Raw genomic sequence first — 19,765 nt, 5'->3', positions numbered from 1 at the left:
CAGTCCCTCCGGCGCTGGGGCAGCTGCTGCAGCCACAAGGTGCAAACTCTCGATGTTCCCAGGTCCCAGTCTGGAGCAGGTTCAAGAAGGTTGAAAAAACGAAAGGAGAAACAGTCCAGGAAGGAATTTGGACTGTTTAGTTAAACTAGCTAATGAGCAGGAGCAAAAGCAAGCAGAATTGAAGCAGAAGTAAGAGCCAGAGAGAGAGAGAGAGAGCAAAGCAAAAAGGCGAAAGCAGAACTGTGCACTGCCCCGTCTCCGTGTCCTTGATAAGAAAAACCCAAACAAAACTTTCACACTACAGAGACAGTCTTAAAGACACAGAACATATGAATGGGGATACAAGCATCGTAACGTCACCCTAGGACACATGGGTGTCCTGAACACTGTCATCCCATTGTTATCCTTTTGATACTAATTCTGTTTGGTTTTATTTTATCAGTAGTCCTATTCATTATTAATTGGAGCATGACAAGTTTGATGTCTATAGTTAATGCACACAACTTGGCTGATGTACTCTACACTGTGGACATCCCCATGACATTTGACACAAGGCAATTATGAATGAAGCCTATGTGTTTTGGAATAATCCTTGATTTCCATTTATGATTTTGTGGAAATTACGTTCGATTTTTAGTGAATTGTTTTAGAAAATAATTTTTTAAAGTTAATGCTTGTATTAATATGTGTTGATTGCTTTTGCTTTTGATTATTTGTGACTGGTTTTAACCCTTTAAATATTGTTTTAAAAGTAATATTGTTTTAATTAATCAACCATTTGTGAAAATTGTTATGATAATCAATATTATGTTTGTTTATTGTTTCCCTTTCCCCCTCCTTCTCCTATCCTTTCTTTTCCGTCTCTCACTCTCTTTTTCCTCTCTTTCTATCATCCCTATTTTTCCGGGTTATACTACCAATGTATGGCGAGTTCTGCAGACTCATCAATGATGCTCCAGAGTTCTGCTGATGAAGATCCCTCAAGACAATAGTGAGTCACGGGGTCGTGTGAAAGTCTGTCCGAATTTTCCCTCATCTGCCTCACAATCGTCATTGGGGGACCACTGAAGAGAAGACGCCCCTGTCTTAAATCTCTGGCTCCAAGGGAGAAAGTCATGTGTCTGAGACCTGAGAGCATTGCTAAGCCATTGTTCTCACAGGTGTTGTTTGCTGTGTGCTACACTGAGCCCAATGAGAAGAAGGGGGCACCGTGCCCTTTTTGCAACAACAGACTTGGGAGCTGTCCCATCTCTCGGCCTGGCTGGACTTCTCCTGAGTTTCAGGTGGTCTCCCCACAGAAGACCCTCACCTGTTTTACAACCGCCGTGACAGACAGACTGAGATGTAAGAAGCCTCTCCTTCAAGGACTGTGATGTGACATGGAACCCCCATGTGGAAAGGCCCCTCTGCTCCTTCCAAGGACTGGGACTGAAATCCCAAGCCCGGGGCAGGTGTATGGGGGAGGCAAGCTGACCAAAGCGAGATGTTTGCCTGCAGGTTGTGACCGCTGGACCAAGAAGACAATGGCTCTCGTTTACTGCCGAGAGCATGAACTACCTGTTGCATCTGTTCCTTGTTGTATCTGTATCCTCCTGCCTCGCAATTTCCAATGGAGTTATCATAATAAAAACCTCTGAGTTAGCGAGAGACTTCGAGATCTCCCCGACATAACAGTGGATCCTCGACTGGACTGGACTATGGAAGTGAAGGGGAGACGACCATCCTTTAATGCATCGAACTCCGATTTACTGATCGATCAGTCACTTTAAATAATAGTGTTAATGAACTTCATGCATATTCCAAAATCCAAGTCCACGATAGGCTACCAGAGAAAACTCTAACCACTCCTTTTGTTTTACGATACCTATAATTGTTTATTAAAAACAGAACCAGTGTTCCCACTGTGATATGAAAGGTTCCCAAAACTTCCATATCTGTTCCCAGGGTGCCATCTCTTCCCAGAGAGGGTGTTTTGCTTGTTATGGGAAGACTGTCTGAGAACCTTATTGTTTATAAAGTGATACATGAGAGAGCCTAATTGTTTATAGAAATCATCCTGGGAACTGCTTTTGGAACTGCTTTGCAACTACCTTTTACTGTTCTCTCAACTGTATGCTTTCATGGCCTTTTTCTTTAAGCCATGCTTGAACTAAACTCTCCACATCTCCCCCGTCTTTTTCTTTTTGAGAAAGGAGGTTAGTTTGCCAGGTTTTCTCTATCATCCTACTAACCATTTTTTGGATACAACTACAGAAACAAGGTAAAATAAGTAAAAGCAATAAGAGTACACCTAATATCCCTATAGCATATATTACATGGTTTCTTAGCCATGGTCCCAATCCTAAACTTTTAAGCCACTCATCAATTCCCAATCCTTCTTCTTCCTTAAGGCTGTTAAGCCCTAGCCGTATCTCTTTTATCTTAGCATGAATAGATACAGAATGATCAGATAAATTCATGCAACACATCCTTTCAAACTCTTCACACCCATGGCCTTGTGCTAGCAATAAAAAATCTATGGCAGCTCTATTTTGTAAAACAGTGTGATTAACACTCTGTACATCTGCAGTTAACATATCTAATATCTGTGATGTCTTATTCAATTCACCCTTAGCCCAACACCCTATTTGCTTTGCTAAAGTCATTGCTTTGCTTGCAGCACCGCATGGTAGGAGAGCTGAAACCATCACTTGTTTAAATTTACTCCAGAACCATGGATCTCCTATTTGACTACAATCTAAGTTATGTAAGCTGCGCCTTTGCCTGCTTGTCTTATGACTTGGTTGCATTAACACAGATATATTAGGGTGGAATAATGATAACTTGCCTAAATAACAAGGTCCACCCTGTGGCTGGGCTGGTATTCCATTCCAGGCTCTATCTCCGCAAATTAGAAATATCCCTGTGGGTAATTTCTTAGGTGTCATGATACTAGAGCCTTTACATTGGTTATAAAGCTGTTTGGACACTATGTCTGGGGCTTAGAGATGAATCCAGAGTAGCCCATGTCTGTTTATGTTGATTCATCTTTTGAGAATTAGAGTAATCAAAGCTGAACCACCCACCTTTGGAAGTGCTTGTCATGCTAGCATTTGCACTTCCGAAAAGAACTAACTCCTCAGGTGGGGAATGCAAAGGAGTATTAAGTGATTGAATTAGCAGGCATTGGCGGTAGCCGTCACTCTGACTGGCAGTATACCCTTTTTGTGCGGGCAATTTAATATTTACCATATTGCGCATACATAAGGCACGGTTATTAATAAGACTGCAGAATTCTTGAGGAGACCATACTGGAAGCCCTACCAAACACGTTCGAAATGGATTAGTAACTCCTCCAAGGCTGAGACAAAGCGATGACTGATTAATCTGTCTAGCAAGTGTTATCCATACATTATCTCTAGGTTGACTAAAATGTGTTACCCTTAATTCTTCAGCTACCACTACACCAAGCAATATAACAAAAGTAAACCTCATTTTTCTGTTTCTACTTTGACCTTCTTTTTCTTATCAGTTTTTAACGTTGCTGTTCCCGATACCTGAAGACCACACCTTTGTAACCTTCTAATGCAGTTGTTTAATGCCTGATTGGGATCTCCTCTTATAGGCCCTACAACAGAATGTTGTGTCAAAGGTACCAGTTTTCTACACCTTACAGAGACTATATATGATGCACTTTGAGCTTTAACCCTTTTCAAAATATACTGTATCTCCCACCGATAATAGGCCAAGACTTTCTGCTCATGAGATTCATAAAGGTCTAAAGCTGAGGCAGTATTTAGCCCTGTCTCACTCCGTAGTGCCCACTCCCAATTATGTTCCCAGGTATGTCTATAATTACAGGTATTACACCATAAATGAAAAAGTGACAACTGATCCACCTAAAAGGTCTTATCACAACCCCCGCAACACAGTGCAACCCAAGCAGCACAATTGGGGCTGTGACATTCAAGGCAGTTCTCTTTTGCTGGTCCTTTTATATGGAAAGATGATAATGATTCAATAATGTCAATCAGTTCCCTGGTCGTCCGGCAACGGCGTGTTATGGCCCTGTCGATCGCCTTCGAGTGTCCCTTCAGTTGAAGCAGTAGTGGTCGCAGGATCAGGAGCAGCTTCTTCTCCAGACGGTCCTTGAGATTTTCACATCCACCCCTTTCTTGGGTTTCCCAGAAAAGTTCAAAATCAGTTTTACAGTCTGTAATCCTTTAGTCATTTGGCTCAAATGGCATCAGCTGGGCGATTCTCAGTCCTTTGTTGATTTGGAGTGGTGAGAAAGTAGTATGCACTTGAAGCACTTAAAATACTTAACTTAGCAGACTTATTTTCAAATCAACAGAACTTAACTGGCTTCAAATCCTACATAACTTAAACCTAAATACAATTTAAACTTAACAGACCTTGAACTTAACAGAAAATAAACTTAACAAACTTAACCTTAATAGTATTTAGCATTTAACGGCACTCAATAGATAATTTAACTTAAACTACTTAATAACAGATAAACTTACTATAGAAATAATATATAGCATTTACTATAACTTACTTACAGGCCTGATTCTAAAATATTAAGTTAAAATAACTTTCTTCACGTGTTTGCTATAGCATTTCTATATCAAAAAGCACACTCACAACATCTCACTCATACAATCAGTCCAACACATCTTAACATTTTTAAATCTTTCAAAATATAATTTTAGAGTCTGATGCTCTACCAACTGAGCTATCCGGGCTTCTGATGTTAAAGTCTATGTCAATGCAGGTGATTCTGACAGCATAACCAATGCCGAGCCAAACCAGCCGAAATTTGACCCATGCATACAGTACGCTGATTCCTGTTTCATAGTTGTCGTGGGTTGACAGCCTTTATCCCAATATCGTGTGTTGTGTCTGGCAGCTGTGCCAAACAAACAAAACCTATTTATTTACAAGTAACAAAAGAACACTCCCCAACACAAGAAAAGAAAAGAAAACAGACTGTGTTGTGAGGGCGTCAAGCTTCTCTTGCAAGCTCCAGGTGTCCTGGACGTCTCAGGTCAGGTCCGGAGCCGGTCCAGTATCTTCAGAGGAGGGTAAGAAAGAGGGAGCAAAAGAAAAGGAAAAAAAAACAGCGCAAAAAGCAGAAAGCAAGCAAGCAAAGCGGCTAGCCAAGCCAAGCGGCCAAAAGCCAAAAGCAAAAAGGCCCTGGTCAAACACTCCCCCCCTCTCTTCCCCGCCCCGCCGCAGCAAGACGGCCGGGGGGGGGGACGAGAGAAAAGGCACAGCTGCCAGACACAACACACGATATTGGGATAAAGGCTGTCAACCCACGACACTAGTCTCTGCCAGGAAGAACAAAAGTTCCTTTAACTTCGCTTGTTTACCATCACTGGTTTCTCAATTTCAGCAGGGATCCCCTCCCCCGTTGACAAAAGGTCACATCCATTAGGCTGTTAGGTCCAAAACCGAAGCATCCATTAGACTGTTAGGTCCAAAACCGAGGCTCTTTACCAGCTGCGGGGCGGAAAAACAAGTTCTGGCGCTGGGAAAGCACTCTGGTTGCCGCTTGTGGAGTGGACGGGCCCCCCCTGCTCCACGCTGCGGGTCACTCCCTCTGCGGCGGTCCCAGTGCCCCCGCAGCGGCTCCCTGTGGTGTCAGGTTGGAGACAGGAGAGGGTGCCGATACTGCAGCGATGACCTCCGTTGGTGCCCGGTTGTCCCAGCGGCATTTTTGGCCCCAATTATTTGATGTTGCAAATGCAGCTGACGCTTGGAGAGGCGCAGGACCGGCTAATACCTGACTCTGAGAGGACTTTGCCTGTTCTTGCAAGCCTATTCCTGACTGTTTGATTGCATCTACCACAAAAGCCTGCTGTCCCGTAGGTATGAGGGCCATCCTCTCTAATGCCTCTTCTATAGTCCAATTGGCACCTAGGGTGTTAAGTACTCTCCTAGTAGTAGAATTACAATTTTGGAGAGCACACTCTTTGAGTAATACCCCCCTAAGATATTCTGGCACCCCAGCTCTTTCAATTGCTGCAGCAGCCTTATCAATAAAAGAGCCAAATGATTCCTCTCTGCCTTGCTTGATTCCTATATACACAGGTATCCCTTCTGGTTCCTTTACCCTTTCCATCGCGAGTCTGACTAACCTCATTGCCTCTCGGCACTTCTCCTGACCTATTAAGGCTTGTGCCTCAGAAGAAAGAAAGGCCCCAGACCCATAAGCACACTAACAGTGACGCCATGGAGGGGGTCACCCTGCTGCCTTTGTACTGCCACGCACTCGTTAACGAGCGCTTGCCAATGAGCATTAAACAGCAATTGTTGATGTTGGGTAAAGATTAATTTAGCTGTGCCACGACAATCATTAATGAGAAGGATGCTGGTGTCAAAAATATAGTTGAGCATTTGTTTGGCTGGTTCGCTTTTAAAGCCAAACTGACTAACAGTAGCTCACAATTGAGATAACATCTTCCAGTCAAGAGCAGTGATTGTCGCCTGTATGCCCCCCGCCCCGGCCTGAGGAGTGTAAACAACCGGACAAGCCAGTTCGATAGCTGTGCTTATCAGCTCTTGATCTCCCTTTTCCATGGCATCTTTGGCCAGGGCAGCCCATGCATCTCGTCTATCCCTCGCAATCGTCACCGCTAGATCGTTTTCCGACCCAGGGATCGAGTGATTGCTTTTCGGGAACGGAGTATGCGTTTTTGGCCCCGGCTGCTGCGATACAGCAGATACGGGAGCCTCGGAGGTGCTCCGTGTAGCCTGCAGCAAAGCGGGCAATAAAGCACCCTGCGGAGCTTGGCTCCTTAAGGGGGGCTGGCTCATTAAAGGAGGCGGCGAAGCGGGTAATGCAGCGCTCTGCGGTGCCTGGCTTATAGCCTGGCTTGCAGCCTGGCTCGCAGCCTGGCTCGCAGAGGGAGTTGGTGAGGCTGGTAATAAAACTGTCCTTGTAGCGGGGCGGAGAGGAGTTCCCGACTCCGTATCAAACCCCCTGTCTTGATTGTACTCTTTGTTACGATCATGAGCGGCAGTAGCCTGGTGGGCAGCCCTTTTTTCAGCCTGAAACTGCACCAGTTCGGTATTAACGACCCGCCATAATTTACCCCACTTTTTAGCAGTTTTATCATCGTCTAACGTAGCCTGCCATAATATATCACCAAATTTACGCCATTCTGACACTTCGTGAACTGTGTGGGGATTTACAAAGATTCCCCTTTCCAGACCATAAGCCAAAAGACCCGGTAATTCTTTCTGTAAGTCTATTCCCTTAATTTGCCTTTTTTGCAAGAAAGTAATAAAAAGTTCATATGCAGCTTGCCTTTCCATACCTATATAAGTGCGCACTTTCCAGCTCCTCAAGGTGTCGGCCGCACGTATCAGCCAGGCCCGTCCATACGGTCGCCCAGGGCACGGCGCGTCTCGGCGGGTTTTCCTCCGCTTTGTTTATTTGCGCTTATTTGCCGTTCCGGCTGCTTCGGAACCTGAACCAGTCCTCGCTTCCCGTGGTGTTCGCAATCCCCGTGGTGTTCGCGATCCTCGTGGTGTTCGCTATCACGTCCGGGTGTCACCATTTATTGAAGTGAAGGGCAGACAACCATCCTTTAATGCATCGAACTCCAATTTACTGATCGATCAGTCACTTTAAATAATAGTGTTAATGAACTTCATGCATATTCCAAAATCCAAGTTCACGATAGGCTACCAGAGAAAACTCTAACCACTCCTTTTGTTTTACGATACCTATAATTGTTTATTAAAAACAGAACCAGTGTTCCCACTGTGATATGAAAGGTTCCCAAAACTTCCATATCTGTTCCCAGGGTGCCATCTCTTCCCAGAGAGGGTGTTTTGCTTGTTATGGGAAGACTGTCTGAGAACCTTATTGTTTATAAAGTGATACATGAGAGAGCCTAATTGTTTATAGAAATCATCCTGGGAACTGCTTTTGGAACTGCTTTGCAACTACCTTTTACTGTTCTCTCAACTGTATGCTTTCATGGCCTTTTTCTTTAAGCCATGCTTGAACTAAACTCTCCACACTGGACCAAAGGACTTCGTCTCTATGTTTGGTAGCTCTATCCCCTCTCTCTTTCTCTCTCTCTCTCTTTGGTCTCTCTCTCTTCCCCCATCTTTTTCTCTCCCTTAATCCCTCTATCACATTTTGCTGTGGTCATTCAATAAAGGTGCATTTGTTTCGATTATCATTGCAAACCCCCTTGTTCCATGTCGGTTCTCTTTGCACCCTGAGATCAAATCCATGAACCATCACGAAACCCGTCCGTGACGACCGATTGTGACACCCCCCGAGGACCCCTCCCCAAATTCCCCCCATAGCCCCTCCAGCACCCCCAGACCCCGCTAAAACACTCTCAAGATCCCCCCAGACCCTCACCAAATCCCCCCCAAACATCCTCAAGACCCCTCCCCAAATTCCCCTCATGACCCCTCCAGGACCCCTCACCTGTCCCTGCGCCTCCTCAGCAGCTCCCGGAGCCCCCCGTCCTCTCCCAGCGCCTCCCCCGCTCTCTCCAGCGCCTCCCACAAGATCAGCCCGAGCCCGGGGCGGCTCCCGGGGGTCCCTGAGGGGGTCCCAGGGGGCAGGGGGGGGAGGGGGCGCCCGCTCCATGCCCGGCCCTGGGGTGAGGGAACGCTGCTTCAGGGTCAGCTCTGATTGGCTGGAGCGGCGCAGGGAGGGCAGGAGTTGCTGATGGGGAGACGCCCGGTGATTGGTTGGTTTCATGGAGGGCACGGTGATTGACATGGGGGGGCGGGAGCGGTGCACGATGATTGGCTGCATAGGGGCAAAGAAGGAGGGAGTTGCCGAGGGGAGACGCGCGGTGATTGTTTGGTTCAGCTCAAGAGAGGAGGGAGTAGCTGAGGGGTGGCGCGTGGTGATTGGTTGGTTCGCCATGTGAGAGGCGGGCGGTGGGGATGCGTACAGTGATTGGCTGGATCGGGCGCACAGGGAGGCCGGTGTTCCTGAGGGGAGACCCGCGGTGATTGGATGGTTTGGGGCGGGGCGCGCTGTTATTGGCTGGGAAGAGTCCGGGACTTTTACGGGACATTCCCGGTTCTTTGGAGAAAAACTCAGATTTTTAAGGAAAAATTTCCGATTTTTGAAGGAGAAACATTCAAGGATTTTTTGACACCACATGACCCCAAATAATGTAAATAACACCCAAATACTCGAAATTAACCCCAAAGAACCCCCAAAAAATCCCAAATACCTGAAAATGCCCCAAATAACCCCAAACAAATCCAAATAACCCCAAAAAAACCCAAAGAAAACCAAATTAAATCCAAAAACCCCCAAATGATTTCAAGTACACCGAAAAAAATCCCATATACACCAACATAACTCCCAAGAACCCCAAATAATTGCAAATAAACCCAAATAAACCCAAACAAACCCAAATACTTCCAAATAAACACAAATTATTCCAAATTACACCAAATAAACAGAAATAAACCAAGTAAAACCCAAGAAAAACCCCAAGGAGTCCATAAATAACCCCAAACAAACCCTAAATAAACACAAATAAACCCCAAGAATCCCCAGTTCCTCCCGTCCCCACCCCAAAACAGATCACGACAAATCAGAACGCGCAGCACTGATGACTATCCACTTGCTGCGCACAAACTCACAGCACTGGCCCCTCTCAGTGATTTTCAGCCAATCAGCACCCGGCCCGACTCTGACTGATCACTTGCCGGGCACAGACCAAGGCCTCTCACTGCGGTAAATACTCAGAGACCGCGCAGGGTAATTTCCAGCCAATCAGAGCGTGTCTCGCTGATGACTCATCAGTTGCCAGGAGCGGAATTTGGGGAGGGGGGGAAGGTGACCCTGAGGATGGGCTGGGGACCCCAAATTAATCCAAAATGGGGTCGGGACCCCAAAACGGAGCAGGAGGGGCCTGGAGCACCCAAAACCAAACACAGAGGAGGGGATTGGGGGAACGATCGGAAAGGAGAGAGCAGGGAAAAGAGAGTCGGGACCCCCAAATTGAGCTGGGAGGGGAATGGGACCCCCAAATAAGGTTTGGAGGGGTATGGGATCCAAAAACTGAGCTGGGAGGGGTATGGGACAACCCAAATTTACCTCGGAGGGGGATGGGACCCCCAAGCCGGATGAAGCCAATTTTGTTCCTGGAATATGTAAAGTAGTTTATGGATACGCAAAAAGTTGATAAATAGGCAACAGGCTGATGTAAGGGGAGGGAGGACCTTCGAGCAAAGGTTGTTATGGCCACCAAGACCCCCCAGTTATTTTCGGGGACACCCCTTAATTAATCTGGTTTTAATTACATCAGCCTCTTGCATATTCATAGACCCTCATGCATATCCATAAACTAATCTACATATTTCTGGAACTATTTTACATGGCCCGACAGTAGTTCTCCCCATTTCAGGAGCCTCCACTGAAATGGAAAATGAAAACCCCCTCTCTTTGATGATGATGATGATAACGATGATGATTATGATTATTATTATACTAATTAATATTTGAAATGAAGGGGTTCTCAGGCAAAGATGCGCGAGTAGAAATAACAGTTCTTTATTATGAAAAATTAAAAATACAAATGCAGTAGTACAAACAAAAAAAATCAGTGACACAGTCAGAATCCTCTAGGAATCCAGTGAAAAAGGTTGATCCTCTGGGAATCCAGTGGGCAAATATTTATCCTCAGGGAATCCAGCGGGAAAAGGTGGACAATCTGGGAGTCCAGTGGAAAAAAGGTTGATCCTTTGGGAATCCAGCAGGAAAAGCTTGATCCTCTAGAAATCCAGTGGAGAATGAGGGTGATCCTTTGGAATCCAGTGGGAAAAGGGCTGAACCTTTGGGAATCCATTTCTTATGCCCCAAAGACAGGGCAAAGGCAGAGCCGGGGAGTTTTTATAGGATATCCCAAGGGTGGAATTGAGGTTGGGGTCAGGGGAGGAGTTCTTAGCAATACAAGAAGGGTGAGATCAAATTCCTGCCTCGTAGCAACAGCAGCACTCCACACAGAACCTGTCCCCAAAACCTAAATTCCCTCTAAAACAACCAAGAAATTATGGAACGTCAGATATATTCAATCAATTTCCTTCATTTAATCCAGTTTTGGGTGCTTTTAAAGGATGAAGGTGAAGCAGAGGAAAATTAAGGCCAAACCAAAAGGCGAAGCAGCCAGGTGTGTTCCCAACATGGATCACAGGGAATGTGAGTGACCAGGGCTGTGCCCAAAGTGCCTCCTCCAGTGGGGGATGGAGCTGGAGCAGCGCACGAAGCTCTGCTCGCACTTGGGGCACTCACAGGGCTTCCTTTACTGGTGCCTCCGTTGGTGTCGGGTCAAGTGAGAGCTCTGTGAGAAGCTCTTCCCACACTGGGGACACTCGTAGGGCCTCTCCCCAGTGTGGATGCGCCGGTGGGTGACAAGGGTGGAGTTGTGCTTGAATCCCTTCCCGCAGTCGGGACAGCGGAAAGGCCTCTCCTCTGTGTGAATCCGATAGTGCTGGAGGAGACAGGAGCTGGTAGGAAACCTCTTCCTGCATTTATCACACTCGTAGGGCCTCTCCCCGGTGTGGATGCGCAGGTGCCTGATGAGGGTGGAGTTGTGCTTGAATCCCTTCCCGCAGTCAGGGCATTGGAAGGGCTTCTCCTCCCTGTGAATCCGATAGTGCTTGAGGAGATTGGAGCTGCTCTGAAACCTCTTCCCACACTTGGAACACCCATAGGGCCTCTCCCCAGTGTGGGTCCTCAGGTGCGTGATCAGGCCGGAGCTCTCTCTGAAGCACATCCCACACTCGGAGCACTTGTACGGCCTTTCTCCAGTGTGGATCATCTGGTGGTTGATCAGGTGGGAACTCTGGCTGAAGCTCTTCCCACACTCCCCACACTCGTAGGGACGTTCCCCAGTGTGGATCCTCTGGTGCTTGATCAGTTCGGAGTTCCATCTGAAGCTCTTCCCACAATCCACGCACGTGTGGGGCTTCTCCCCATCATGGAGCTGCTCACGGAGCACCAGCTCCGAGCTCTGGCTCCATCTCCGGCCACCTACCCGGCCCAGGCTGGCTCTTTCCCCCTCAGATCCCCGCCAGCTGCGTTTGCAGCCCCTCCTCGTGCGGCATCTCCGGGGCTTTTCCTCCCCGTTGGCTTCCTGCGCTGTGGAGCTGCTCAAAGCGGCCTCTTCCACCAGGTTCTGCCGCGGGCATTTGTCCTCCCTGCTCTCCATGCTCAGCTCCTGCTCTGGGGGAGGAAGGACAAGGACAGGATGGGATTTGCCTCCGTGCCACAGGCAAGGGCAAGGAGATCCCCCCAGGGCTGAGCTGCAGCCTGGGCTGTGCTGGGCTGGGAGATGGAGCAGCACAGAGGGGAAAGGGGCACTCATCGCCAGCTCGGGGCTGTGCACAAACCACCAACAGGACTGGACTGCTGGGAATGCGTCCTGAGCTGTGTGATTTTCCAACTATCTGTCTCAGTACTTGGTTATGACAATGGGAAGATGACAGTAGCTCACTTCACAGGTAGCAGACAAAGAAGTTCATGTTAAAAGTTACTTTAAAAGCTTTTTGAACAATCACACAAAGCAAAAGCATATTGACAGTAGTTCTATCCAAGCACTATAAGCACATTGAGGGTTAAAACAATGCTTGCTTATTTCAAGTACAATACCTGCGTGTAAGCCTTAAAAAACAATGCACAGAGCTCCACTATTAAGCTTGGAACTTCCTAATATCTTGCTAGATACACTTTTCCGCAGGTTAGGGAGTTATTCTTGATAAGTGTTAATGCACAGACCATTGTTCTATTTCTCCTTACTTTCTACTTCTAATATAATTTTTCTGCTGATCAATCTATTGGCTGCTGCAAAGCTCAAATCAGTTCTACTGTCTCTGAGGCTTGTCTTTTGCAGCTTTCCCAAAACCATCTGATTTTAAGCATTCCAGACACACTGACTTCCTCCTCACCTGCCTCATTGTCCTGGGGCATCTTCCTCTTCCTCGCAGCCTCCCAGGACTTGGCAATGGGAAATCCTGGTTTGGGGAAAACAAGGGATGAGCACGTTGAGTTTGAAGGTGCCTGTGCCCAAGTCCATCTCTACAAGTCACCGGCCATCTGGGCTCCAGAAACACCTCCCAAACACCAAGATTCAGCCCTGAAAAAGCCTCCCAGGAGTTCCCCGTCCCTGGCCCCTCCTCTCTGGTGTTCAGGGAGTCCCCCCTGGTCCCAGCTGCTTGGGGGTCACGCTTGGATTGGGGGTCCCCATTCTCCTCGGTGCCTGCCCTGCCCAGGCTGCTGGCAGTCCCACCAATGCCAAAAGCTCCCCCTGCTTCGCTCTCCCCATTTCGGGATGCCGGGGCTTTTTGGGCTCCCGGGCTCCCTTCTCCCCTCATTCTCTGCTCTGGGCTGCAGTGGCTCCAAGGAGTCCCCCCCTGCCCCTCTCCAGGCTCTTGAGGCTCCCGCCAATGGCAGCACTCCCCCCTCTCTGGGCTCCCCACTTTGGGCTCCTGGGGGACACAGGGCTCTGCTCCTCCAGGCTGCCTCTGCCGGCAGCTGCCACCGCGACCCCCCAATGTCCCACCAAGGGGCCTTTTCTGCTCAGCCTTGGACTTCTTCATTCTCCAAACATCCCCCAAAAACCCCAACCCAAGGACCCCCTGGGATATCTGGGCCGAGCTCCCGCTCTCTGCTCACTGGCGCAATGGGGAGGCGATGATCCCACAGGTGGGAGCTGCGAATTCAGGCAGGGATCGACCGTGTGGTTCCCTCAGCTCAGCCTCCATCTGCCTTTGTTCCTCCTCTTCCTCCCGCTCCTCCCCTTCCATCCCCTGCACTCCTCCTCCTCCCTAACACCACCTCCTTCACCTCTTCCATCGCTGCTCTCTCTCTCTGCCTTCATCCCTTCTTTTCCATCCCTCCCCCTGCTGCTCTTCCCTAACCCCACCTCCTCCTCCCCCTTCATCCCTGCCCTTCCCTCCATCCTCCTCCTCCCCCAGCAGCAGCCACACCCTCGGTGCCCCGTTCCCCCGCAGCCCTCGCAGCTGCGGCAGGAGCGGGGATGGAGCCGGGACAGGTCGGGATGGGCAGCGCGGGGCTCTCGGCTGCTCCCAGCCACTGCGGGCGGGGGGAACCCGGCCCGGGCCAGAGGAGAGGCATACTCGGCAAACTGGGGGCTGCACATCCAAACTGGGCCTTGCTGGGGACCCTGCCTGGCCACTGCCAGCCCTTGGGGCTCCTCTCGGCACATCCGCCGGGGGGAACGCACACAGGGCTGGGGGATCCCAGCAGTGGCAGCACTGCCAGGGACTGGGCTGGACTGGGATCATACTGGGGGTGACTGGGACTGTACTGGGCTTATACAGATATCATACTGGGATTGTACTGAGAGTGACTGGGCCTATACTGGGCTTGTACAGATATCATACTGGGATCATACTGGGACTGTACTGGGATTGTACTGATATCATACTGGGATCGTACTGGGTTGATACTGACATCATACTGGGATTGTACTGGGATCATGATGGGACTGTACTGGGTTTGTATTGACATTATTCTGGGATTATATTGCCATGCCAGGGCAGACTGTGATTGCACTGATGGACACTGGGATCATTCTGGGATCATACTGGGAGTGACTGGGACTTTACTGGCTTTCTATTGACATCCTATTGGCATCATACTGGCATTCTACTGAGATTGTACTGACTCCATACTGCGATCATACTGGGATCATGCTGAGATCACACTGGGAGTGAGTAGGAGCCTGGGGGGGGCAATTGAGACCATGTTAGGGGTAAATGGGACATACTGGGATGAACTGGGATGGTGCGAGGATGGCTAGGATCATACTGGCAGTGAGTGCCACTACACTGAGGCTGACTGGGAGTGCTTGGGAGCAAATGGGATCATACTGGAAGGAACTGGAAAGATGGTGGAGGGAACTGGGGTAGCCTGGGAATATACTGGGACTGACTAGAAGGAAAATGAGGGTGAAAGAGAGCAGATGGAACCATGTGGAGCACAACTGGTACATTCTGGCAGAGAGTGGGAGCACACTGGGCTCATATTTGGATCATACTGGGAGTGACCGGACTAATACTGGGAAGAACTGAGTGTCACAGTGAGCACTCCCTGCACATCATCCCCCATACTGGGCCTGACTGGGAGCAACTGGGAGCAAATGGCATCATACCAGGACTCACTGAGTTGATTGAGGAAGCAACTTGAACCATGCTGGAGACAGCATATTTTGTAATTGGGTTTTCCCAAATATTAAAATGAATATTATATGTCTTGTGTTAGAAAGTAATGCAGTATTAATTCTCTTAAGTAGTGGGTTAAATATAGTTTTAAGTTATTAAAAAATGTTAAAATAGAAACTATGCTTGGTAAGAGGCTTTTTTCCAAGAAATGACTTGCAGCGAGACAGCAGCCACAGGATACCTAAATCTTTCAGAGAAAAAGAATTTATTGCTCTCTTGTCAGAAGAAATGAACTTCTTCCCGCCTCGAAGGCGCTGTTAGGATTCAGAGGAAGAAGGTGGCATTGACCAGACAGAATCCTGTGTTTGAATGGAATTTATGCATCATGTATGAAGTGTATGAATATGCAACAGGCTATTGTTCTTAATGGTTTATCCTGTGTTAACGGGTGCCCTTTTTCAGGCTCGGGTGTCCTTTTTCAGGCTCGTGCTGCCCAGAAAAAGGCACCCAGACATCCGTAACTCTTTGTATTTCTTGTCTCATATTGTCCTAATTCGATTTCTCCAAATTGTTATTACTCTAATTGAATTACAAATTTTTATACCATTTTATTACTATTAAACTTTTAAAATTTTAAAAGCAAGTGATTGGCATTTTTCACATTTTGGTAGCAGAGGATGGTTACTAACACCTCGCTGCCGGTGCTTTAGGAGAGTCAGAGTGGGGAAGGCGCGCCCTGCTCCACTGGCAGCCTCGCTCTGTCTCCCCGAACCTCGCTCTCTTACTCTCTTACCCTCTCATCCTCTCTACCCCTCTCTTATCTCGGGCCTGCTCCGAGCTGTGCCTGGCAGCTCCAAGCAGGGCCCTGCACCCAGGCCCTTTGCAATCAACCGCAATGCCACACCCTGGCTGCAGAGATCTCTCATCTCTGTCCATCCCGACCGTCCTACCCCCTGACACTCCGACACCCAAGAGCCTCTGGGGTTGAACAACACAGCTGGGTTGAGGGATATCCAAGAGCACCAGGAACGGCCAGAAACAACGAAAATTGTAATAGGTGATGTTAAAGTAAAAGTTACCTTATTGTTGTCTTGTTGTGTGTGAGAGTGAGTCACACACAAAATCAGCCTCAGCTTCCTGGGCGGCTGGGAAGGGGGGCTGTGGAAAGAGGAGTGTGTGACCCACAAATAAGCCATTGTTCTCCTGGGCGTATGGGGGCTGTGGCATAAGGTACAGGTGACCTGCAAATGGGCCATTGTCCCCAGGGCGTGTGAGGTGGCCGTGGCTAAAGAGTGTCAGTGACACACAAATCAGCCTCACAGGTGAACGGCACCGGAGGCAGCAGAGTCAGGGCCCTCCCAGGAGGCCCGGAGATACTGAGACCCAGAGGCCACCCCAAGGTGAGGGGGGCCACAGGGACCCGCGATTCTCTGTCAACAGGGATCCACGCTGTGTCCTGAGGGTGGGAAAGAATGCGTGGAAGGGAATGAGAAATAAAAGTGAGTGAATGTAAACGAATGAAAGTATAGGTAATGTAGATTCTGTATTTTAAGCTTCACTCTGTTTCCTTCGAGGGAGATGTATTGTATTGAAAGTAGTGTGAGAAAAAGATTTTTAATTTTCATGAGTGTAGTTGAAAGAAAAGTGGTATTTAGGTTGTTAATGAATGTTAAATACAGAGGCAGAAGATGAATAGATAAGATCTTGAAAAATGAGACAGAAAACTAGTAAGTTGGATACAGGGGAAAAAAAAAGAAAAAACATTAGTCCTTTGGGAGTTATGTTAGCTAACAGAGATACACCTCCTTGCAAAAGAAGAAAATACAGGGTATGTAGTAGTTGATGGGAAAAACATGCAAACTGTGGAAAAAGGGAAAATACTGTTAAACTAGTAAGCTCAAACTTGTGAATTATATACTTTAAGAAGAGCATTAGAATATTTAACACAAAAGAAAGGAACTATATATACTGATTTAAGGTATGCCTTTAGAGTAGCACTTTTCTTTAAAAAACCCACTGTGGTACTCAAGCTCTGTGTGATCATTTTTTAAGGAACTATGGGTGCACTGGGATTTTTGGAGTGGCCAACCAAGGAACTGAAAGACGCTTAATTTGCCAAAGGATAAATAAAAAGGTGAAGAGAAAAACAACATTAGGAGGTTGCGAGTTAGCTAGTAGAGCACTTCAAAGTATCAAAGCAGAAGTTTAGATTTGCTAGGCTCTGGATTTATTTGTAAAAAAACCCATTTAATCTAGAACAAAGAAAATATGCCATATGTTACACAGGAGATTTTAGAAGAATAAAAATCTTTAAAGTATCAGAAACACCCGGGAAAAAACAAGAAAAGAAAAAGGGGAAATGAAAGGGAGGGGAACAAGAGGAAAAATCAGAAAGAGAGTGGGATCCTCTGCAGGTCTTGCCCCCTCCGTTCGCGGCCCAGGCGCCTGTCCCGGGTCCCGGCTCGCTGCCCGCCTCAGCTCCGCCTGCCCTGGTTTCCATCCCAGGTGCGGCCTCACTGCCCAGGGCAGCTCCACCTGCCCCGGCGCTGTCGCTCAATTTGTGTGCCCTGCTCCCACTGCCTGGCCCGCGGCCGCTCTGCCACCCATGCTGGGGAAGATGGGGGTTGCTCTGTCCTGCCCCTGCTCCGAGGTCACCGCGCCCACCGCACCAAGCGGGGGTCCCAGCCATCCCGTCCCTGGCTGCCCTGCCCGTGCCACCTCCGCTGGGCACCGCCGCCGCTGCCAGGCTCTCCCACCTGCCTTTGCTCTGCCGGGACCTGCCGGATCAGCCGCCATCAGCCATGTGGGGGCTACCCACGCTCCGCCTTGGGCTCCACGGGAAGATCCCCCTCTGCCGATTCCGGCAGCAGACCCTGCCCACACTCCCACCAAGCCTCAGCGGGATATCCTCCCCTGACCCCGTCCTGCTCTGAGTTACGTCCCCTTGGTAACCACAGCTCCGGCTGTTCAGGGAAACTCTCTCTCTCTACAGGAAGCACCTTATCGAAACACTAGAAGCTCAGTTAAAAGACAGCCCTCTCCAAATTCTTTCCCAAAACACGGGAGAAAGGCCATAGAAGGTAAAAATGTGAAAGAGTTAGATGAAGGGATTGGTCTATTTCCGTTCAGAGAGGTTCCCATGGGAGGGATGCGCTGCCCCGGCCCGCGGGAGCCACCAGCGCCCCTGCCGGCCGTGCCCGGAACTGCACCCAAGGGCAAAGCGCCACAGCCCAAAGGCCGGGACTGGGTCCGGGCTCTGTTTGCTGTCAGTGCCACAGCTGTTGGTGTTTGTTTGCTTTATTATATACACTAGTAAAGAACTGGTATTCCTATTCCCATATCTTTGCCTGAGAGCCCCTTCATTTTACTAGTCTAAAAATTAAGAGGGAGGGGGTTTGCATTCGCCATTCCAAGAGAGGCTTTTTCTGCCTTCCTGAGCAGACACCTCTCTTGTAAAGCAAGACAAGCACCCACAGGCACTGAGGGGGGCTGCAGGAGGGGCACAAGAAGGCCCTGCAGCACTTGGGCACAAAGGCACAGCAGGTGAATGCAAGAAGGGAGCAGCAAAAGGCCAAGCTGAAGGCACAGCCCATGGCACAGTTCCCGCAGCCCCTGAGGGATCAACCCCAGGGCCCAAGGGGGCCCCAGCACCCAGGCCATGGCTCGGCCACAAGCACCTGGCAGAGTCATTGCCCTCCTAGGCAGGGGAGAGCCCACCCAAACAGCCCCTGGCAAGGAACCAGGGCTCCAGCTGCAGGGCACAAGGACACTGCAAGCACAGACAGCAGCACCCGCAGGACCAGCCAGTCCACCCCTTGATGGACATGGATTGGCAGGGCTGTCACAGCTCCCATCACACCAGGGACCCTCCACACTGCAGCCCTTCAGAACATTCAGGGTGGGTCTGTATCGAGAGGAGGCATTTCCTGATGAACACAGGGGCCTCTCAATCCACTCTGAAACTTAGACCTAAGGTGGGGGAAATGCCAAAAACGTCTCTGATTATTCAGGAGATAAGTGGGAAAGATGTGTGGTTTTATTCAACCACTGTTAGGAGAAGTGGGAGATGGGTCTGAAATGCATGAAGTTTTATCTGCTCCTAATTGTTATCATGATTTACTGGGAAGGCATTTGATCGCTAAACTCGTAACGCAAATTAATATTATAAAAAGTGATACAGAGGCCAGTTCTGCACGTCCGTGCCAAATGTCAGGCAAGGCCTATGCTGAAGTGAACCCAGAAGTGTGGGCAGGCCCAGGGAAATAGAGAAAATTAGATATGGAGCCACTACAAATTACTTTAAAGCAACCAAGACAAGCAATACCCTGTTATAAGAGAGGGAAGTAAGGGGTCACAGCCTGGTATTGAGTCCCTGTTAAAGGCAGGGCTTTTGGAGCCAAGGATGCCGCCCTACAACACTCTCATCCCGGCAGTCAAAAAACTGGATGGATGGACTGGAGGAGGAAACACAGAATTTTCAAGTGTTAAAATGAAGATTAACTAAGGCGGCTGGCCTGGGCCTTCCAAACAGAGAAAAAGAATTTGAGTTAAAGGTGGATGCTAAACAGGGTCTTTCCAGTGGAATTCTTGTGCTAAA

General features: G+C 48.6%; 1 protein-coding gene and 1 pseudogene across 1 annotated transcript; one reads left to right on the top strand and one right to left on the bottom strand.

The window, feature by feature from the left end:
• The window catches only part of LOC134432716 (uncharacterized), an 899,340-nt pseudogene that overhangs the window by 575,848 nt on the left and 303,727 nt on the right, over nt 1-19,765 (top strand).
• Nucleotides 11,119-12,198, bottom strand: LOC134432784 (zinc finger protein 239-like). The gene has a single exon (XM_063181694.1). The coding sequence runs from the start codon at nt 12,192-12,194 to the stop codon at nt 11,286-11,288; it is 909 nt and encodes a 302-aa protein (XP_063037764.1). The 5' UTR covers nt 12,195-12,198; the 3' UTR covers nt 11,119-11,285.

The sequence above is a fragment of the Melospiza melodia genome (assembly GCF_035770615.1).
Source record: "Melospiza melodia melodia isolate bMelMel2 chromosome 7 unlocalized genomic scaffold, bMelMel2.pri SUPER_7_unloc_1, whole genome shotgun sequence".
NCBI lineage: Eukaryota > Metazoa > Chordata > Aves > Passeriformes > Passerellidae > Melospiza > Melospiza melodia.
This window is presented reverse-complemented; position numbering and strand designations above follow the sequence as displayed.